At 42.0% G+C, this 20,618-nt stretch overlaps 1 protein-coding gene across 4 annotated transcripts in view; it reads right to left on the reverse strand.

Annotated features, from left to right (window-relative positions):
- Positions 1–20,618, reverse strand: part of DCLK1 (doublecortin like kinase 1) — a 755,703-nt gene that overhangs the window by 728,145 nt on the left and 6,940 nt on the right. For all 4 annotated transcript variants that reach the window (XM_029602700.1, XM_029602699.1, XM_029602701.1 and 1 more), the window contains exon 2: positions 10,610–10,995. In XM_029602700.1, the coding sequence (XP_029458560.1) occupies positions 10,610–10,985 (376 nt within the window). In that variant the 5' untranslated portion in view covers positions 10,986–10,995. The remainder of the gene's footprint in view (positions 1–10,609; positions 10,996–20,618) is intronic.

The following is a 20,618-nucleotide window of genomic DNA, read 5'->3' on the forward strand; positions in this document are numbered from 1 at the left end:
GTGGGCTGGTGGATCAGAGGGTGGTCAGTTTCTAAAGATCAGGGAGATTTGTCTTAGGTCCCAAGAGTACAATGTTAAAAGCTAGTTTCTTTAAACTTAAGAGTATTGCAGCACCAAAAGCATAGCATTTCAGATGCACATTTTCAAACTGTTATTCAATCATTTGTTTTATCAAGAGTAGATTATTGCAATACTTTGTATATGGATCTGCCTAATTGCCGTTTAAATGTATTTCAGTTTTTACAGAATGCTATAGCTTGGTAGATTTTAGGTTATTCTATTTATGATCATGTTACCCCCCCCCCCCCCCCAAATTGAGAACTCTCCATTGACTGCCAGTAAGATATAGAATCTAGGTTAAAATCCTTGGCCTGCTATTCAAAACTTTTTTCCAAGGTAGTCCTTAATATTTTGCCAACTTGCTTTCTCTGTTATGTTCCTCCTGAAAAACTGCACTCTTCAGGTAAACAGCTGCTTTCCATATCTTCCTTGAAGGAGGCTCAATTGCAGATGACAAGTTCTCAAGCATTTTTCATCATTGGTCCTGTAAAATGGAATAAGTCATCCGAAGATATTCGTATGTGCACTGATTATCTTCAGTTTAGGAAGATGCTTAAATTTTTTTTATTCTTGCAAGCTTATTCCTGTTCATGCATACTTATGTGTCTTGATTGTTTGGAATTAGTATTCATTATTATATGTTTGGTGATTGTTTTCATTAGATAGTCTATGTAACATTGCAATCCTCTTAGCACAAGTTTCCAGTTATATGCATAATATAAATTTTAAAAATAAATAGTGGATTTCAGAGATTTACCCACACAAAAAAACAAAACAGAAAAGAGGTAGCAAAGAGTGGGGTTTGTCTCATACTCGTCTGTCAGAGAGAATTCTTTAGGGCTCAATATTTAAATAAGATTTAACCAGCTAATTTACAAGGGATATTCAGCAGTCATATCCAGCTAACTTTGGATCTGCTGTTGAGCAGGTCTAATTTATCTGGAATACCAGCCGGACTTCATGTCCGGCTGGACGGCGTAATGTGGGCGCAGGCCCGCGTAGCGAGACGCGCGTGGCCGAGGGAAGGGGGGGGGTGTGGGAAGCGGCATGGAGGCGCGAGCAAGTCAGCAGGAAGCGGCGGACGTAACATGGGGGGGGGGAAGGGAGGGGGGGGGATGGTAGTAGGAGCGGAGATCAGCTAGACGTGGGCGATTGGGATTGGTGCGGGCAGGGGGGGGGGTAGCGTGGAAGGCAGGGATTGGTGGGGAGACAAATTCAAACTGCGGTTAAGCAGTTGCAGGAACGCGGGGGTTATTCGGGCGGCTGGCGAGCGAGAGAGGGGTAGCAGATTCGCGAGACCCTCCCACCCACCCTTTAGTTCTGTATAATTTTCTGGGAAATTATGTTTTGGAGAATTTGTCGCAGCAAGGGGGGGGGCGGTTGGTCCGAGTCATAACTGTTCATTTATATTGATTATGTATTTGGATTTTGGTAAAAGCCGAAGGTGGTTGACAACTGGGCTGTTGTCAGGGCTCGGCTCCTTGCTGGATGAGGCGGGGGCCGCTTTGGCCAGACTCCTTGCCAGTTGGTGGCGGGAGTCCACCCGGGTTGACTCCTTGCAGGAGAGTGAGAGTGGCGGGAGTCGGAACCTGGTGTGTAGGGCCAAAGAGTGAGCCGTGTGGCTGGTTAAGCTATCCTGCCGGAAGGTGGCGGATAGTCTGGCGGGGGGATGGGTAATTTACCAAAGTCCTAGTTGTTGGTGTTAATGTTATGATATAAGCTCGGACCATTGGAAGATTAAAGCTGCGGCCTTGTTTTACCCACAATAAAGGTCTTTGTGTTTATTTGGCTGGATGGGGTGGTTGCGAGCGAGTGTGGTCCTGCATGCCCATATTACTGTTAACTTGACTTGATTAGTCTGAATATCAGCATTTATCTAAGTTTACTGGTTAAGTAGCTCCTCTCCAATCCACCCACATCCTGCCCACAACTTATCCAGATAACTACTTCGATTAGTATCCAGCTACGTGGCAACGCTGTTCATAGCTGGATAAGTTGCTACTTATCCAGCTAAGTAGCGCTGAATATTGGCCTCAAAGAATCTTGGGAAAAAATGGATTTCCTTTGTGAGGAGTCAGAAGAAAGACTTCCTAAAGGAGAGAACCAGCTTAGTAGTTTCTGAAGAATAGGAGCAGGAATTCCTGTTTTCCTTCTGAGGAGTCGTCTGCATCTAGTTTGCCAGTATCTTTGAGGAACAGCCCAAGGAGGATCCCTTGTGAACAGAATCTACTGACAGGAGTACAAATTTGCTGTCTGCAATTTCATTCTGGAACTTTATTTCTTCTGTATTGATATGCACTATTCAAAAGTGTACCACTTGTGATTTTACATCAGCAATCAAGTTTCCAGTTAAAAGATTAAGTGTTAAAGAACAGTCACTGTGTGCCTATGTGTTTCTTTTTACTGAACTACTGCAGAAGACCTCCAGGAAACCCTACGGGCCTTGAAAGATTTTTCCTTTCCCCCTTGTTGGGGGAAAACTTAGGAGTATGGGTCAGAATATGGCCCCAACACTCCTCCTTGAATCCTTGATCCCAGTTAGCCAGTGGATCAGAGGTTACATAGACACCCCTACAAGGAAACAAGTTGAAAATGTTCTTACATTTATTGACTCAAGAACATCTTTAATCTTACAGTATTTTTGTAAAACCACTTAGGAATCAAAAGCCTAAATCAGTAGGTATTTATAACAATATAAGAGAAATCCTACCCATCTTCCATCTCTATTAATGCCAGCTAGTTTAAACAAAGACCCTTCTGATAAGCAGCTGATGTAAGATGCCTTTGAGGCAGACATCAGATTTGAAACAGAGATGCCACGTTGGGCATTGATGACCTTCCACTGTTGCTGATGTGGTTTACATTTATATGCCTCGTTATGAGCTAAGTACATTTTACTGTATAAAAAAACAAAAAATATTAAAATTGAGAGATCAATTATTAGAATAACTAACTGCAAATGGAAAATGTAATAAGCATTAGTAATCTGATTTGTGATGGTCTCATCATTATTCATTGCATGTATACGAATTTATACTATATGGTCTTCATTTAAAATAGCTGGCATTAATACAGAAGAAAAATTTGGGTAGGAATTGCTTACACAGTATTTTTGTAGCCTTGCAAAACATGGGATGTATTACTAACAATAGTTTGTGTTTCTACTATTTTAGAAATTTAATTCAGAAACTATATGTATTTTCTTTGATTGTTTTCTGAAGGCAAAAGAGGTAAGGGCTGTTCAGCTTGGAGAAAAGATGGCTGGGGGGTGGGGGGAAATGACAGAGGTCTACATAATCATGAAAGGACTTGCATGAGTAAATGTGAAATGGTTATTTACACTTTCGGATAATACAAGGACTAGGAAGCACTCCATGAAGTTAGCAAGTAGCACATTTAAAACAAATCAGAGAAAATTCTCTCTCACTCGAACAATTAAGCTCTGAAATTCATTGCCAGAGGATATGGTTAAGGCAGCTGGTGTAGCTGGGTTTTAAAAAAGGTTTGGATAAGTTCCTGGAAGAGAAGTCCATAAACTGCTATTAATCAATCAGGAATAGCCACTGCTTGTTGCCGGCATTAGTAGAATGGGATCTATTTAATGTGTGGGTACTTTCCAGGTACTTAGCCACTATTGGAGACAGGATACTGGTTTGATGGACCCTTGGTCTGACCTTTTATGGCATATCTTATGTTCTTATGTAAGGCAACAGTTCACAGTCCATCCACAGCAAACATTTTGAAGCTCTAGGTTTCACATTTGGTATGTCTACATTTAATAATGTCAATTCCTTGCATGACAAAAAAAATTGAAAGCACAAATAACAGGACAATTAAGAATCACTCTTTTCAAAACCTTTGTATAAAGATAGTCAGCAGGTGGCTGATACATGAAGCCATGCAGAGTGTCAAGATTTAGAAATAGGCCAAGACCAGTGGGTTTAATGGAAAAGAATATTAATTGTAGTTTCCTCTACTACCATATATGGTAATGATTGTATTTTGTGCCTTGTTTGATACAGACTTCAGCAATCATGGCCTACCATATGACCATGATTTTTCATGACAAGATACTGCAGTGGCTTGCCCTTTCCTTCTGCAACCCACAGTCCCTGGTCTTTCCAGAAAATCCCATATTAAATACTAGCTAGGCCCAGATCCAATCCTACTTAGCTATTAAGATCTGAGAGGACTGGTCTAATTCAGGGTGCTGTAGTTGAGGATCAGAGACAGCAGGAAGTTATAATTTATCCACAGAGATGTCACTGTCTTGTTACATTATGGAGGCAATTTTAAAAGGAGTTACACATGTAAAGTAACATACTATCATAGCAATTTTAAAAAGCCATTTCCATGTGTTAAGTGCACTTACTTGTGACTATCCTATGGAAAATTCAATGGCATATGTTCTATCAATTTTCAAAAGTCAATTTACACTGGTAAAGTGCATGTACACATGTAAAACCCAATTGTAAGTGTGTAAATGCTTTTGAAATTAGGCCCTATATGAATTATACTCGTCTTCAGTTACCACTGACTTTAGCTCTACTGAAGAAAGTGTTAACAATATTTGTTTCTGTCATACACACAATCTCTGACACACATGTACGCACCCAAACACATTGTGAAGCTAATGTATCGAACTTTTCATTGATCCAAATTTATCAATGAGAATATCCCACTCTTTTCAATGGGAAAAATGCTGAAATAAAGTTGAAATAATATTTACACTGAAGCAAAAATGTGATACACATCTTTCAGTGTTTGTCACTCATACACTGACACACACAGTCTCTCTCATTGAACTTTGTTTAACATACTCACACATGCACACAAAACCTCTACACCAGGGCTTCCCAAACCTGTCCTGGGGACCCCACAGCCAGTCAAGTTTTCAGGATATCCACAATGAATATGCATGAAATAAATTTGCATATAATGAGACTCCATGGTATGCAAATGTATCTTATGCATATTCATTGTGGATATCCTGAAAACCCGACTGGCTGTGGGGTCCCCAGGACAGGTTTGGGAAGCACTGCTCTACAACTTTTTTCTCCCACACACTAAACCTCTTCTTTTTCTCTCATACATCCACACATGCCTTGGTCATGCGCCCTCCCAAGTTTTCTTTTGCCACTGACAGTTCTCCTACCTTCTATTTCTCATCAATCCACTTCATCAGTTCTCTTCCTTCCTCTCTTCTGAGTCCTGTCACCTCAACTCCCTCTCTGTCCCTGGTTCCCATTACTGCCCCCCTCCCCTACCCCCATGTTTGCTCCTTGGATCCCATCATCCCAACCCCCCCCCTCCCTCATTTCCCTCTCCCTACCTGAAAGCAGCAGCAGCAATGTCAATATCCGTACTTCTAGTGAGACCAAGACCCCATAGATCCCTAGAGAGCTCCAGGTCTTCTATTCAACAGCACCACTTGCATCATGGGAAATATAACTCAGAAGGCTTCATTTACAAATTTGCAAAAGAAGTTCTCATCTACATTTCCCAATCTGCTTAGCAAAGTGTTTGTATTTACATATGACATTATTGCTTCTGTCCCTAGATATCCCATTAATTAATTGTGACTCATATCACAATAAAATTTACTAACAGGAAAACTGACAATCTGAGTAGTATTTCATATCATGTCTGAGCAGGAAAAAAAAATCTGCATATTTTAACCCAACACTTTTAGAATGTTGGCTTAGGAGGCATTGTAAGTAGCGTCACTTTAGTCAAGTCTCCTCAGAGTGGAAATAATTCATACTGTACTTTCAGCAAGCTACATGAACATTATTCGTGTTGTCATTACTGAATTTATGTCTGGAAAGTAGACCTAAAGTATGGGTAAAGAGAAGGGAATAGCCACTTGATCAAAATTGTTAGCAGGGTACAATGGAGTTGTAGCATTTGAACACAATTTTGGTAAAATATACTCATGAAGCAATCAAGAATCATACTAAATGCCTATTGTGGTGAAACAGAAGCATTAACTGTTAATAATTTTCTGCCATGTAAAACACCCTTTGAAAAATCTTTTTTCTTATGATTTTGCACTGGACAGCAGGTAGCACCGTAACAATGTTGTCTTCCATTGTCACCAGTAGCTGGAGCTGATAGAGTTAACCTCAGAGTCAGAATGAACTGCTCACATCACTCTGCTGCAGTGAGTCCCTTAATATTTCAGTTTTAGCTGTTAGAAGAGACAGAATCAGCTGAGAGACAATTAGAATTGACTGAGAGACAGTTGGTCACAGCAGAGAGTGATCCTTTCAGCTGGAACTTACAGCTGGATACTGACAGGAAAACTGTTGAACAGGAATTGTAATGTGATCTGTATTTCTCTCTCAGATCATCCTAACAGCACAGTCAGAGAGTGGCTGGGAGTTTCCAGGATCAACTGTTCAACGCTATAGATAAGCTGTTTTAAATATATTAGTTAGTGTTACTGTGAAAATCCATTTTCCTTTCCCTTTTATGCTTTAATGCAGTTTTTGTTCACTGTAAATCCTTTTTTTTCTAATAAACTAGTTTATTAGCTCTTGTTTTGCAACTAATTAGTGACTCAGGTGAGTGCTATAAGATTCCAGAATTTTTAATAAATGATCTGGGAATGCCTGAGAACCCTGTCTCTTAGGTGGTTGGGAGGTTGCAGTGTCCCGAGAAACCCTCAGAGAGTAGCTTGTGGGCAAGGTACTCACCCATAGGCAAGCTGAAATCCAGTTGATGGTTGGGAGGTTACCAATGGCCAATGGATTAACACCTGATGGTCAGTAGGGATGAAGCAAGGGTGTTACATGAAACCTATATTACCAAATTAAAAGGTAGAGATGGACAAAATTATCATGATCTGCAATTGCAGTTATAAACCTCCTTGAATATAGGTATATTTTCTTCAGTTGATATTTACTGGACTGTGATCACAAACTATAAACTCAATAAATTGGAAGGTGGTGGCGATTCAGGGAGTTTGTCATTTTCCTCTGATTTAGTCATTTCATGTTTCTGTGATCCAATAAACCCCACCCACAGGCAAATAGCCAAAATAGACATAGGATGCAATCATACTTATTTTGCCCATGTCTGTTAAAAAGACAAGTTCAAATTCAGTAAGTAATTTTTCTTAGTTACGTTGTGATGGATTAGTGATGGATTAGTAGTATTTGTGGTAGTCCCTGCACAAACAATAGCTGGATCCTGACTAACAATGCATCTTCTAAAATAAAGTAAAGCTAAAATGGCTGCCAAAGGGGACTACAATTTCCAGATTCCCCAGGTACACAGTGTCTCTGAGAGAACATGAGCAAGAATAGGTTGAGTCAGAGTGACTTAGTAGGTTTGCCATAATTGGTGGTCAGGTGCTATAAATGAGGGAGTTCCCAGTTCCAGGATTGAGAACCAGATCAGCAGCACATCCCACTAAAAAATCCATGGAAGAGAAGAAGAGAGAGGCAGAAGCAGAAGGGGAGCTATCTTCAGACACCGCTTTCACACAGTGTTTAACTTAAGAGTTGTATCTGGTTTTCTCTCCTCTATCATAGCTAAAAGGGAGATGGAAAAGGAATAAGCTATAGGTGGGGGTATCTAATGCTTCTCTGCATCAGGTATCTTAATTTGGGGGAATATTAAGAGATATAGTAATCTATAAAAGAAATCTGCCCAGAATTTTCTATGAGGTTAAGTTACAAAGTTCACTCTTAAGCATTAAGGATTAAGCTCTCCCACTGTTTGAATGTTTGTCTGCAGTAATCAATTCCTTGTAAACTGCTGAAAAGTGTCAGGAGTGATGGAGGAACCAAGTTAATCAGTGCTTAGATATTTGCCTGGGCTAACCATTCCTCTCTAGGTGTTAAATGAGGAGAGAGAGGAAGAATACTTAGTGGTTAAGATTGCTGAAACACTACTAGCAGCTGAATAACAAAAGCTTCAGATATTTGTACTTGTTTTGAAGCCAGTTTAAACTGTGGAAAACTGAAGGTACCTGTGAGCAGTTAAAACAGGGAAGAATTATTAAGCTCTATAGCAGAGCCATAGCTAGCCTAGGGCTGATATGGCCTCGGTTATAGACACCATCTACCAGGGTCGCCATCTCTCTCACAATTTAGCTGAAGAGCTGCCTCCCTTCCAACCTGATTCACAGCTTTTTGGCAAAAAAAAAACTGTTATGCCTGCTTCTGAAGTTCTGTTTCCCACCGGGGCCGTCACTGAAAGGGAGGGGGTATCCAAATCGAAATAAAACACCACCAATGCTGCCACCCAGCTCAAATGAAGCTTTGAAGCCCCTCCCGCAGAGCTCCGGGCCAGTTGACAGAAGAAACATCAGCTGCTCCCCGCCCCCACAGTCAGAAAGTACAGCCCATGGAGTTGCAACCAACACTATCAGCCTTCCACACCCCCTGTCCTAGCAGTCAGAAGAAGCGTGGCTGCAGAGTCGCACTAGCAGCAGCACCGACTTCCCACCCCAGTAGTCAAGAGAAGCACGGCCGCAAGGCTGAAAAAAACCAGCATCAGCCTTCCGTTCCCCTTCCCCACTCCCCTCCCCCCTCCCCTGGCAGTCATAAGAAGCATGGCTGCAGAGCCAAAAGAAGCAGCAGCGGCCGCCCAACCCCCTCTCTCACCTCAGCAGTCAGAAGGAGCGCGTTTTGCAAAGTTGCAAGCAGCATCAGCCTCCCCAATCCCCCACCCCCTCCAGGCAGTTAAGAGCATGACCGGTGGAAAGGAAAGCAGCAGCCTCCACTCCCCCTCCTCACCATCATAAGCAGAAGCAACAGGGCTCGGAGTTTAGAAGCACAAAGGAAAGGTCTAGTGGCTGTCCAGGCTGAAGATGGAGACTGCTGCTGCTGCCCCTTGTTCTTCCAGAGAGGGAAACAAGTGCTAGAGCATGAGAGACAGAGCATGTGTGTGACTGTGTGACTGAGCATGAGAGAGCATGTGTGTGTGTGTATGACTGAGTATACAGTATATGAGAGACAGCATGTGTGCGTATGATTTGAATATGAGACCGCGTGTGTTTCTATATGATTGGGCATGAGACAGCGTGTGTGTATATACAGTATATGACTGAGCATGAGAGACAGCATGCATGCAAGTATATGATTGAGCATGAGAGACAGCATGCATGCAAGTATATGACTGAGCATTAGACTGTGTATATATGACTGAGTATGAGTCAGCATGTGTGTATATACAGTATATGACTGAGCCTGAGAGACAGCACGCATGCAAGTATATGACTGAACATGAGAGACAGCACGCATGCAAGTATATGATTGAGCATGAGAGACAGCATGCATGCAAGTATATGACTGAGCATTACACTGTGTATATATGACTGAGTCAGCGTGTGTGTATGTAATTGAGCATGAGAGACTGTGTATGACTGAGCATGAGAGATAGTGTGTGTGTATGACTGAGTATGAGACAGAGCATGTGTGTCTGTGTATATATGACCGAGCATGTGAGAGAATGTGTGTATGCATGCACGTATGGACTGAGCACAAGAGAGCCTGTGTGCATGTGTATATATGATTTGAGCCTATGTTTGTATGTGAATGTATGACTGAGCAAATAAGAGAGAGGAGAAAGTTTGGTGCAATAACCCATGCCTCCTTACAAATCCATGACAATCTCAGGGCATCTGGAAATCAAAAGTTCCAGGTATGGAGAGAGTAGGGGATTTTTTAATATCCTAATTAGTTTTAATTTATTGGGTGTTATTTTATGTATCCAATAATTTGGAATATTTTATTGACATTTGGAATATTTTTAGATGAGTTTATAATTATCTGATCTTTTGAAATATTCATTTTATTAATATAGTTAACAGTTATGATTGATGGTTTATATTTCTTGATTTTATTGTCTGATACTTTATGAGGTTCTCTTTTTCCACTGTTGCACTACATACAGAGTCTGGCATGTTGTGGTTTCCAGTTCAGTTTTTGTCTGCAGGTTTCTAGTTATACTTTATGGTCTATTCTGTATTTGGTGAAGGTCTGTTTGTATTCTGTACATATGAACAAGGTGAGGAATTCTGCTAGCATATAGTTTATGTAGGAATCTATAGCAGCCTGGCTTGTTCCGTTTTCCTAACAGGACCAAAGTGATTAGAAAATAAAATGTACAGACAGCAAGAGTAGAAGAAACATTTTATATTCCGTTTAGTGAATGGAATATACCAGCTTTGGGAACATGCGACTCATGATCATTTATTTTGCACAATACAGGAGGAAATACATTTCTGTTTCTATTTCATGAATGAATTAAGGATGATATATATGGCATATGCTTAAAAACTAACAATCATTAGCATTAGCATTTTTGCTGTCATTTGATTGTCACTGATAACACTTTTTAGCAGTCACACTGAGTATCTTCAGAAAAAGTTGCATAAATTTATGTTTTCTCTACAAAAACATCTTGATAAAAAGAGAGAAAGTTTAGAAAATATGTAGAAAGCAATGATATGTTGATCACAATGCAAAGCAATGCTGCAGATGGGAAGTTACATCTGCCAAGAGCTGTAAACTATCGTTTTATATTTAATACTCACCTTCTATCAGTTGGTCCATAGTAATAATCTTCTTGCTGCCATCTACAGTGTAGATGGTTCTCACTCCTTGGGGTAGATTCACATTATCAGATAGAGATCGGGTCAGGTCAGCCAAAAGAGCCTCAAAAGATCGAAAGCGGTCCGGGGAAATGGCATAAACGATGCCTTTGAAATAGCGGTCTCCATTGCGATAGAAGCGAACCTTCTTGGCTTTCTTCTCAGAGCTAAGGGCCTGCAGAGTGCGAGTTCTGTAAAAGCTACAATGGGCACTGTGGGTAGGACTTGGCAGACCATTCACCCTTGACCCTCTGCTATATCTTTCAGCTTTATCGCGCTCATCAAAGTGTTCTAGCTCCATGTCTCTTCCGAAAGACATACTGATGATTCTAGAGGCAAGAAATGAAGAGATACTTCAGAAATAAAAATTCCATAAATCAAGCTTTCACCTATATTTCACAGGTCACTCATTTACATTACTGTTTTCAGATAAATATGCAGCAATATATGTAGATACAAAATTATTAATGCTATTTCAGCACATTTTTTTTTTGCAGATGGCAAATTCTGTAGTATACATTTTCTGGGGAAGTAGGGATGCACATTAGAAAGTCAATAAAAATCATGAACCCTAGAAAATGGTCATAAGATTAAAAAAAAGAGAAAAGATCGGCACTAAGAGTCTACTGCAGGGCTTCCCAACCTGATCTACCAATTCTTCAAGGCCCTTCTCAAAGCTGCTTCAAGTCATGGTTGGAATAATAGGGTAGTGTGATGTGGCTGACCAGTTTCTTAGAATTTTTACACTTATTACTTTTTATTACTACCAGTCCCAATAGTGCTCTATTTTAACTGCAGCTAAAGCCTATCAAAATTCATTATTTTTATTTAATTATATCATAAGAACATAAGAAAATGCCATACTGGGTCAGACCAAGGGTCCATCAAGCCCAGCATCCTGTTTCCAACAGTGGCCAATCCAGGCCATAAGATCATTTTTAGAGAACTTGAGAAAAGGAGTGAGTTTGGTGTATGATTCAGGTATCAGCTGCAGTGGCTAACTGCCCATCTTCTGACACTGGCAATCTCATTCAGTCAACAGAAGCACAGTTTAGAAAATCTTAATGCAGCAGTGCTAGCAAAAATATTTTTAGATAAATCAACTAGCACTTAAAAGAAAATTGTCTCCCTTTTATATTCCATTTCTGAGGAAATATTGATGTTTAAAGTTTATAGAAGTTTCTCATACTTGGCCACTTTCAGCAGTCTGAATCTAAGTAAACTGGGAAGCTACAGTGAGATCCTTATTGGAAACTCTTACAGGCATCCATATAGCACGTACTAATGCAGGGACCTCAGAGAAAAGGATGGCTAAAAAGCATGGAGCACATCTGTAATACCAAGTGCAGAACTATAATTCAATTAAATTGTAAAAATATAAGAAATAGAATCTAAGGCAAAAAAGAAGCCAGGATTAAGACAATGCAGGCATAAGGCCAACAAATTTACAGATAGGTATTTTGAAGAATGTAGCTAAAAATTCTCCTTTACATTGTCGATTCAGTTTCAATCATGACTGCTTCCAGGGGTTGAAGAAAATTGTAGAGGAGTGTTTTCAAGAAGTTCAGATACAACAATGTTAAAAACAAAATCTTTACTTTCTACAGGGTGGATATCAGTGCTTACCACATGAATTTCTACACCTTACATTCTGGCTATGGCTGACTGTTAAGGAAAACTTGTATATGTAATTGAACAAGGTATCCATCAGGAGCTTAACTCATTCTTCTCAATTTACAAAAACTTGCATTTTTTTTAGCTCTAGATTTCCATGTAGAGTAAAAAAAAAAAAAACAAATGAATCAGTAAATTTGTTCACAAATAACTGACTGAAAATATGAAGTACATGAAATGAATCAGCCACTTGATCACAAATATTTCAAGGCAAGTTACATCAATGTTTTTCAAGCCTTGTCTGGGACACCCCCCCCAGCTAGTCAGGTATTCAGAATATTCATAATGAATATGCATTAGAAAAAATTTGCATATACTAGATCATCAATGCATGCAAATTTATCTCATGCATATACATTGTGGATATCATTAAAACCGAAGTGGATGAGGGTTTCCCAGGACAAGCTTGGGAAGCCCTGGGTTACAGGTTATGAATTGGAAAACTGTAGTCTACTGATCTAAAATATATTTGATAAATATAAATATAGATTTTTTTTCTCATTCATAAGTAAGAGTATGTGCAGAAGACATTTGTAAGATCTGTGGACCCTTGCTGTTGTTACAAGATTGGTTCAACCTACACGGAAGGCCCCATAGGCGCTCACTGTTATCTGGCGGAGCTATGCAGAGAAAAGACTGACTAGAAGCTTCACCTATGCCAAACCCTTTCCCCTTGGGCTGAGCCCTTGGGTTCCGGAGACTGGCAGGTCTTAGGCGAAAGTCTCTGTTGTCATAGTGTAGGTGTCGATCCAGGGCCAGACTATGTTCAAAGGTAGGATGCTGGCTCCCATGAGTTTTCCCTCTGGACCATAGTTTTTCCATGCTATGTGATATTCCAGTTTATTGCATCTTATGTGAGAATCCAGTATTTCCTGTTCCTCATAGTGGGAGTCTTCTTCCGAAAAGATCTACACAGGTTTGGGAAGCTGTCAGGAAGGCCAATAGAGGAGTAATGGTTTCAATAAGGAACTATGGAACACATTATGGATCCTTAACGTGTTTGGAAGTTTGAGTTGGTAAGTGACAGGCACCATTTGATGCAGGTCTGGGAAAGGACCTATAAATTTGGCTCCGAAACAAATCTATAGTCACTATAGATTCAATATGTATATAGTTCCTAATGTACTATGCTCTTGATGTTTTACTTAATCGCTTAATATGGTTTTCTATCCATCTTTTCCTTTTACTTCGTTCCTACTTTTTCTCCCCTTAGCATTTCTATCTCCGCCCTCTTCTTGCCTGCTCCGCTCTCCCCTCTCCCGTTCATTGTAATTTTCCTTTTCTTCAGTTTTATTGTAAACAGACATGATGTGTTTTACGAATGCTGGTATATAAAAGTTCATAAATAAATAAATAAATAAAAAGAAACTTTGAAGTGCAGATTCTGCATGCTTAACCACACCAAGTCTCCCACTTTGAATTGCAGAACTGGTTTGTGCCTTTTATCAGCATACTTCTTAGACTGAGCTGCTGTCTTAGAGCAGTTAGTTTGCGGCCAGAGATCCTAGGGTTCTTGGGCAGTGAGGCAGGCTGCTGGACAGGGCACAGAGAAAGACATCAGTAGAGGAATCCATGGATGTTTACTGTACACAGCATGGAAGAGAGAGGAGCCTGTGGCACTACTGACATGATTGTTTGGGTGAAAACTCAGCCCATGGTAAGAGAATAGACAAATCATCTTACTGACATACAGGCAAATGAAATTTGAGGACTTGATTGATTCTGTTTGGCCATTGCCTTGCAGATAAGCGGTGGTGAGATCCAAGGTAATGTCAATTTTTTTTTTTTTTTTTTTTTACAAAGACCCTTCCACTATCAGGCCGTGAACTGGATGCCTCTGTCAGAAATGATGTGAGAGGGTAGTCCGTATAGTTTGAATATGTGCTGGACAAAGAGGCATGCTAGTTCAGGAGCAGAAGGCAAGCCTGGGAGAGGAACAAAATGTGCCATCTTGGAGAATCTATCCACCACTACCCATATCGTGGTATAGCCAAGACAGCAAGGGTTGTCCGTTATAAAATCTAGGATTCCTTGGGGGCTGGCAATGGCTGTAACAGCCCCTAAGGTCAGGCACGAGTAGTTTTATGGTGCACACAAACAGGGCAAGTCTGCTTGTAATTCTCCACATCCATTTTCACCTGAGGCCACCAGTAATGGCACTGAAGGAGTTCAAGGGTACAGGCCACTCCAGGATATTTCGCCAGGTGAGAGTTGTGAGCCCATTTTAATATTTTATCCCGGAAACACTTAGGTATTACCGCCTTCCCTGGGGGCACTGGTGTAGCAGCAGCAACAATAATCTTTGCCGGATCAATGATGTGCTGAGAAATCTCCATTATGTCTTCCATTTGGAAAGAGCAGGAGAGGGCATCTGCTCTCTGATTCTTGGCTGCTGGATGGTAGTGGAGCTCAAAATCAAATCAATTAATAAAGACCAACCATCTTACCTGCAATTAACACACTATGGGGCCGATGTAATAAGACCCACAGCAAAACAGGCACTCGTTATGTGCATGTGTTTTGATCACCATGCGCGGCTGAAGCTGCCACTTCCGCGAGATGTAAGAAACAAATTATGCAAATGATTTGCGTGCAGAAATCCGCGCGGCTGCATCCGCGCTCAAAACCCGTTCCGATAAGAAGCGCATAAAAGCGAGTGCGTGAGCGGGTCTCCCTATTAAGTGAAATATTTTTAATATTTCAAATAACTGTGCTGCAGAAAACATGGCAAATATTTTCATGGATGCTAATTCACAATAATCTTGCCACTCTTCTGGCCGTGTATCTTTCCGCCCAGGGAAGCGCCTACCTCAGATGCCATTAAAAAGCGCTTTGCTAAGCTGGCCACTCTGAATTCGAGATATGCGTTCAGCCAGGTGCTTATCAGGCCACTTGTGCTCTTCTATTCATGGCAGAAAAATCTGCACGATCGGGCGCCCAGAAAGGCGCCTAGCTTACCTTGCCATTTGGGTACTGAGCTAGGCGATTATCAGGCTGCTTGTGCTCTGTTCGTGGCAGAAAAATCTATATGATCGGGCACCCAGAAAGGCGCCTAGCTAATCTTGCTGCTCAGGCACTCTTCTGGCCATGTTTCTGCCCGCTTGCACACTGAGCTAGGTACTCAGCTCAGCGCTGACTATGGCGGTAAAAAACCCGCACTAGCATTAGCACAGCTCCCTGCATTGCCCATGATTAGCTAATTGCCTCCTTTGCATGCCGTTAGCATGCATTCGCGCAGGAAAAACCGTGGGTCTGTAAGCGCATCTATACATGCTTTTTTTCCCCACGCACAAAACCGTTACATCCCTTTATAGGGCTTTGCGCGGGAAAACGGGCATACAAACACGCGTACATCCACGCACAAACCTGCAGTAGCTTCAGCCCCTGTGTATCTTCCTTGCAGAGAGAAGATCTTTATGAGACCAAGATTGTGCTCATTGACTATTTTTTCCATATACAGCATGATAAACTCTCTCTGTCTAGGATACATAAAGGAATATGTAAATTGGATCAAGAAATATGGATAGATTTGCAATGGGAAAACTGGTTTGGGGAGAGTAAATTTTCCATATCCAAACACTTTAAAATTATGTTTTAAGAATCAGAAACCAATTCAGAGAACATGTACTTGAGAGTTACAATTCAAATTCTTACAAAGGGCATACATATCACAATCCTTGGCCTTTAAATCTGGCTTAGCAGATACAGAGATTTGTATAAAAGTGTCGCTTGGAAAAAGGAACTCTTACTCTATACATTTTAGTCCTCTCCTAAGATATGATAATTTTGGAGAAAGCTATTACACTATATGGGGGAGATTTTGAATTGTCTATGTTATTTTGCTGGTTGTAATGTAAACCGAAGTGATAATTAATCTTGTTAATTGAACCTCGGTATATAAAAGTTATAAATAAATAAATAAATAAATTGTACCGTCCCTCTTAATATGGTGTTAGTGTTTGAAGCAGATCTGCCCAGTTATATTGTTAAAACTGGGGATCGAGGCTTTGCCATGAAGGTGTTTGTACTGGGAAAGAAATCTATCTTAATAGTGTGGCAGGGAGAAATCTCACCTTAGCAATGGAGAAATTCTTTGCATGAGATTATTTTCATGGAATCTGTGGTTTCCAATATTAATTTCCCTTTTCAAACACACATTTTGGCAATATGGGAAAATATATTCAAAATTTAACTGAACAAGCTCTGAGTCTGATCCTTAATAATTTGAAAGGTGGTTTGAAGATTTATCTGGCAGATTCATTCTTGGATTAGTAGTAATACCCTAAATTTATTACCTGATGTAGGGGAAATGGGGTATCTGTCTTCTTTGCAAATAAGGGTGTGTGGTTCTCGGATTCTGGATGTACAAGAGTACAGGCATCCAGGATATGCTAACTCTTTAACTTGCATAACTCGCAGTAAAATTAGAGAGTGGATAAATAATTGTAAAATAAGAATAAAGGGATCACAGTTGTCTTTAATGTCTATACATAGGGTTCTGCTAGTAGATGAGAATTCCATTTTTATATAAGATACAATTTCGATCCCTGTATTTCAGTGATTGTTATACTGTTATATTTTGCTTAATAAAGATATATAACCTACATATTGGGGGGGGGGGGGGGGGGGGGGGAGAAAAGAAGAGACCAGTGGGCCTGGTAGGGATTAAGCTGTTGTGCTTGGTGAAGGTTCTCAAGATTCTTGTGATCCTTGTTAATCATGGTTTGGTGCTTAGCCCCCTTTAGGAGATGCTGCCATTCTTCTAGCACAAATTTCACTGCGAGAAGTTCACCATCCCCAATCATGTAATTCCTCTCTGCCAGGGAGAACTTACTGGAGAGGAATGAACATGGCAAGAGGCTCTCTTGGTCGCTGTGTTGATTGAGGAAAGCCTCTACCCCAAGGGTAGAGGCATCTATCTCTAAGACAAAGGGGCAATCAGGATCTGGGGGCCCTAGGCAAGGTCCATGGGAGAAGGCTTGCTTGAGAGCCTGGAAGCCATTGACTACTTCTGTAGACCAATTCTGGGTATCTGAATTGGTGATAGTGAATCCTGAAAATGCAGTATCGCCCGAAGGCCAACCAGCTGGGGCCAGTCTAGGATTGCTTTCTGCTTTGCAGGATCCATAAGGAAGCCAGTCCGTGAAATGATGTAACCTAGGAAAGGAAACTGCTCTTTCTCAAAGAAACACTTCTCAAGTTTAGCATACAGATGATGGTCTCAGTCACTGTAGCACCTGTTTAGCATGCTCCTGGTGCAGAGTCAGGAATTGAGAATAGATGAGTATGTCAAGGTAAACCACAACATAGGATTATGAGAGATCTCAAAAAATTTAATTCACCATATTCTGAAAGATTGCTAGGGCATTGCAGAGTCCAAATGGCATGACACAGTATTCATAATTCCTGTCTCACGTATTGAATGGGGTTTTCCACTCATCTCTCTCTCTGATGCGAATGAGATTGCATGTTCTCCATTAGATCTAACATGAAGATCTTGGTGCCTTGCAGACGATCAAAGAGCTCCAAGTTGAGAGGTAACAGTTACTGGTTCTTTTTTGTGATGGCATTAAGGCCCTTGTAGCCATCCTTTGTGTTCATGAAGATAAAACCCGTTCCAGCGTGGGAAGAAGATGGCCATATAAAGCCCCTTGCCAAGTTCGCTTTGAGGTATAGATTCATGGCCTCGGTCTCTGGAACAGATAATGCGTGGACCCTTCCCCATGGAGGTAACTTACCTGGAAAAAGGTAGATACCACAATCATAAGAGTGGTGCGAGGGCAGGGTTTCAGCCCATTGCTTAGAGAATACATTAGCGAATTCAGCATATTGTAGCAGGAGCCCTGGTATAGTGGCAACCAGAATCAGGTGGGCCAGTGGATGAACAGGTGTGAGACAAGTGGCGAAACAGGAGGAGCCCCAATGTATCAGTTTAAAGACTGCCAGTCGATGCCTGGCTGGTGGTGTTGAAGCCAGGGTAACCTGAGGTTAACCGTATTCACTGCCTGGGGAATTCCATAAAAGGAGATGGTCTCTTTTAGAGGAGGCTGGTCCGAAGAGTGAGATGCACTATAATCTTTGAGAGACAACCTGGAAGAGGATCTCCATATGGGGCATATTTTAAAAGATTTACACGCGCCAGGCCTATTTTCAAAAGGCCCAGCGACGCGCATGTAAGTCCCGGGGCATGCAAAAAGGGGTGGGGCATGGCCAGAGGCCTCCACAAAGCTGCTGTGCTGGGGGATTGCGTGCTGGCAGTGGGCTGGCAGGCGTAACTAGTGAGATAAAGGTACGGGGTTCTTTTTTTCAGGCTGGGGGGCGGGGCAGGTAGGGGAAGGTGGTGCACACTAGTGCACCTTGCACACGCCGACCCCTGATTTTAAAATATGTGCGTGGCTGCGCACGCATATTATAAAATCTGGCCTACATTTGTGTGCGCTGGGTAACGTGCACAAATGTACGCCACGTGCGTACCTTTTAAAATCTGCCCCATACTGAGAAGATACATACTGCATGTTCCAGAATGTTAATAGGAATCTGAAATTTACAAACCAGGGATTGGATCAATGAAATTCCTTCCTGCTCTGGAATCCAAGACCACCTCTGTATCCAGCTGACAATGGTAAGTGGAAATGGAGATAGGAGCTAGTAGTTGTGGGGAGGAAATGTTCTGGCCTAGGGTTGCCTCCCTGATCAACCCTAGGCATTGGAGTTTCCTAATTTCTCAGGGTATTGTGATGTCAAGTGTCCACAGCCAGCACATTATAGGCACAGGCCCAGCTGCCTTCTTCAGAGCTTCTCTAGAGAGAGCTTAGCTTGGCCCAGCTGCTTGGACTCTTCTTAGAATCTGGAGATGAGCCATGGGTTGGGAGATGACTGCAAACAGGGCACCAGTACTGCCAGGCAGCTTTTTTCTCCTGAGCCCTTTCATGGAAGTGATGATCAATGCAATTAGCCAACGAGATCAAGGTATCCAATGAATTAGGAACATCTTGGCCAGCTAATTAATCTGATTCTGCTGGAAAGGCCTTGCCAGAAGATGGTGGTGAGACTGTCCTCTCCCAGTGCAGTTCGGAGGTATGAGTGTAGAACTCTATGCCATACTCCCTGAGAGTTCAGGAATGCTGCCGAATCCAGAGCAGATCAGCTGCCAAGGAAGAGGTTTCACAGAGTTCTTTGAAGACTAGTCGAAATTTCTGGAGGAAGTCTTGGAGACTCTGAAGCAGAGGGACATCATGTTCTCATATGGGAGAGGCCCAGGCTAGTACAGTCCACCTTTCAAGAGGATGATGTAAGTCATCTTGGACCGATTGGTGGGAAAGAGACTAAACTACAGCTCAAAACGCATGTGGCATTGATTTGATGTATCCATAGTATTCTTTGGGATTGTCTTGGTAATGTGGTGGTAGAAGGAGCTGTGGGACCAGTTGAGGTGGAGAGACAGGGCGAGGAGGAGACGGAGCTTTTGGAAGAGGTGTCTATGTCAGAGCATCCATATGGATCATGAGTCTTTCAAGTAGAGTAGTTGCCTGGTTCAGGACCCCCTGTTGCTCTTAGATGTACTGGGCCAGGCTTGGAATAGCCTGGAGTGAGGTCAGGTCCACTGAATCCAAGGCCTCAGCAATCTGTTAAATCTATGGACCTTTGCTGCTGTGACGAGATTGGGTCAACCTACAGGGAAGAACCCGTAGGCTCTCACCGACAGCTGGTGGAGCTATGCAGAGAAGAGACTGACTAGGAGCTTCACCTATACCAAACCCTTTCCCCTTGGATTGAGCCTTTGAGTTCTGGGGGCCGGCGGGTTTTAGGTGGTTATAGGATAGGCATCGATCCAAGGCCAGTCGAGGGTCAAAGGCAGGTGGAAACCAAGAATAATCAGTGTCTAGGCAAGGGACAGAGGCAGGAGGCAAACAAGAATAGTCAATGACCAGGCAAGGGTCAGATCCAGAAATCAGTCCAATGGAAGGCGAGAAAAGGCAAGGCTGGGCTGGAGAGATGAGGCAAGATTTGGACACATGATTCAGGTGCAGCAACAAACATTACACTTCCCAGTGTAGACAACCAGTTGCCGAGGCAATGCTAGGATGCACAGGTGGGCCTTAAGAACCCAGCTGTGAGACATCATCAGGAATGCCAACAGTTCTGGTTCCTGCTGTGGCCGCTTAAGAGGCGGAGTGGCATGTGCGCCTAGAGGCAGCCCATGGAGGAGGGTGGAAGATGAGGTGATGGCAGCGTCTTGCCATGGTGAGCTTACCGGGCATCTCCCCACCAGCGAAGG

This window comes from Rhinatrema bivittatum, chromosome 5, assembly GCF_901001135.1.
Source record: "Rhinatrema bivittatum chromosome 5, aRhiBiv1.1, whole genome shotgun sequence".
Lineage (NCBI taxonomy): Eukaryota > Metazoa > Chordata > Amphibia > Gymnophiona > Rhinatrematidae > Rhinatrema > Rhinatrema bivittatum.